General features: G+C 36.2%; 1 protein-coding gene across 1 annotated transcript; it reads right to left on the minus strand.

The window, feature by feature from the left end:
* Positions 1-714: 714 nt before the first annotated feature.
* Positions 715-1,632, minus strand: LOC111693517. The gene has a single exon (XM_023458237.1). The coding sequence runs from the start codon at positions 1,630-1,632 to the stop codon at positions 715-717; it is 918 nt and encodes a 305-aa protein (XP_023314005.1).
* Between the last annotated feature and the right edge of the window lie 898 nt (positions 1,633-2,530).

Genomic DNA, 2,530 nt, shown 5'->3' on the forward strand with positions numbered 1-2,530 from the left:
ATCGACATATTTCACATAATCTTTGTAAAGATTATTCAATGATTCTAACCGTAATTTTGATACAACAGGATTCGCATTAGCTGACTCGATATATTGACGCAATCGTTTTATTTGAGCTTCGAATGAAAGCTTCTTTTGGGTTATGTACTCGATTCGTTTTTCTGTCATTTTATCGATTTACCAGACTATATTATGATGATGAAGAAATAAAATCGAGACAAAACTTATCTTTCACCAATGCTTGCGACGAAAGACCACCGTGCGAAGGAGATATTTCTTTCGGAGGAGTGATGGCAATTGGATGATGAAGGATGGGATAGGCACGATGAAGGACAAATTGAATGCAATCGTAATTTGAAGCTCGGTGATGATTTTCCAAAAATGCACGTTCGTTTTGTGTGTTATTNAGTCTGACCAGAGAGTTACTTTGTCAACAGTAAATTCGAATTGAGATATTGATTCACAGTAGAGCTTTTTTAATATTGACGCGGCGCTAAATTCTAATCTTGAAATAGTAATTCCATTTAAAGGTGCTACTCTCGATTTACTGCAAACTAGTTTAATAACAATATGCCTAAGAGAATCAATCGATCTGATGAATAAACAAGCTCCATAACCATGATTGCTGGCATCACAAAAACCGTGAATATCAATCTTAACTGGATTTGCAATTAAAATTTGTTGTGGAATTGAAATTTCTTTTAAGTTAGGCAATTATTGTGCTAGTAATTTCCATTTCGTATAAATGTGCTGTGGAAGTGATTCATCCAAAGAAATTTTAGCTTTCCAGCATTCCTGAATTAACAGTTTGGCATATAAAATCACAGGCCCTAACAAACCCAACGGATCAAATATCTTCGACAATTCAGACAATAAATTTCTTTTTGTGGCTACTACTTGAGTATTAACGTGTTTCAAAGTGTATTGAAGTACATCATCTTGCGAATTCCATGTAATTCCAAGCGTTTTTTGTATCGTACCCTCCTTGATCATGCAATCCAAATCGAAGAATTTTTTGTCAATATTATTTAAAATGGATTCATGATTCGATGCCCATTGCCTGATAAGGAAACCTCCACGACCCAATAAAGATATCCTCTCCTTTTGAATTGTTAAAATTTCTTCAATGGAATTGGCTCCTGATACAAAATCATCAAAGTAAAAATCACGTTGAAGAAGTTTGCTTGCTAATGGAAAATCATGAGCTTCGTCACGAGCTAATTGATGCATAGTTCGAATTGCAAGAAACGGAGCGGCCGCGGTGCCAAACGTAAGTGTGTTAAGTTGAAAAGCTTTAATTTTGACATCATGAAACCAAAAAATCTTTTGAAATTTTCTATCTTCGGGATGTATCAAAATTTGTCTATACATTTTCGCGATGTCAGCAGTGACAACGATTCGGTGTATTCGAAACTTAAGGATTTGCTCGAAAATTGTGTTTTGAATAGTAGGACCAATCATGAGAGTGTCATTAAGTGAAATTCCTGTAGTTGTTTTTGCCGATGCGTCAAATACTACCCGCACTTTCGTCGTCTCACTCGATTCCTTTATCACCGCGTGATGAGGTAAATAATAGCCGTCCTCATTGTCGTCACAAAGAGTCATATGACCCATGGATAAATATTCGTCCATTACTTTCGTATATTCGACTTTTAATTTATCATTAGCCGCAAATCTTTTTTGTAAAATGTAAAAGCGTTTCAGAGCTTGCTATCTAGATTGACCGAGATCAAATTGGTTATCTCTAAATGGAAGACGAACAATATATCTACCTGTATCGTCACGTAGTACGTATGTATTATAGTGTTGTTCCCAAATTACTTCGTCGTGAGATTTAATGGGCTCGTGATCGAAATCTTCAATACGTCGTTCGATTAATTTGTCGAGTTTGATTACATTACAGTGTTGAACCGACGAGATAAAATCTTCTGTACCCCCAGCAACAATCCATCCTAATGTTGTTTTTTGTAAGACAATTTTTAGTTGTTCAGAAAAAAGTTTAATCTGGCCTACTGATAATACAGCCAATGTTGTGCTCGAGGATAACAGAACAGAATTTACATTTTTTGTTTCATTTTCAAAATGCAGTAAAGTGTGATGGTTGCGCTCACACTTTCTACAACGTTTACTACTTTTGCAAGGAAACGGATGTATCCATAAACAATTTCGGCATAATTTATTTGCCTTAGCAAACTCGAAACGTTCGGATGCAGTAAGTTTATTGAATAATGCGCATTTATACAAAGCGTGATTTTCATTGCATTTTGGGCAAGAAATTGAACTACCAGAGGAAGCACTTGAAGTAGTAACAAAAGTGCGAGCGTTTGTTTTCGCTCCCTTGACAGGTTGAGGTTGTGTAACCGCTTCGCCTACACGCTTAAGATTAATTTGCCCGTCTGTGGGAATTCGTTGCAACGATCTCAATTTAAAAACTCTGTTTTTCACAAATGTATAAAAGTCATTCAGGCTGGGCATTTTATTCAAATCGAGCGTTTCTTCCCATTTAGCTCGGGTATCGGCCGGTAGTTGT

Source organism: Trichogramma pretiosum, unplaced genomic scaffold (assembly GCF_000599845.2).
Source record: "Trichogramma pretiosum strain Unisexual culture from Peru unplaced genomic scaffold, Tpre_2.0 scaffold51, whole genome shotgun sequence".
Taxonomy (NCBI): Eukaryota; Metazoa; Arthropoda; class Insecta; order Hymenoptera; family Trichogrammatidae; genus Trichogramma; species Trichogramma pretiosum.

Coding starts and splice junctions, on each gene's coding strand:
- LOC111693517 (XM_023458237.1), bottom strand. CDS start 1,632: ATGGACGAATATTTATCCATGGGTCATATGACTCTTTGTGACGACAAT.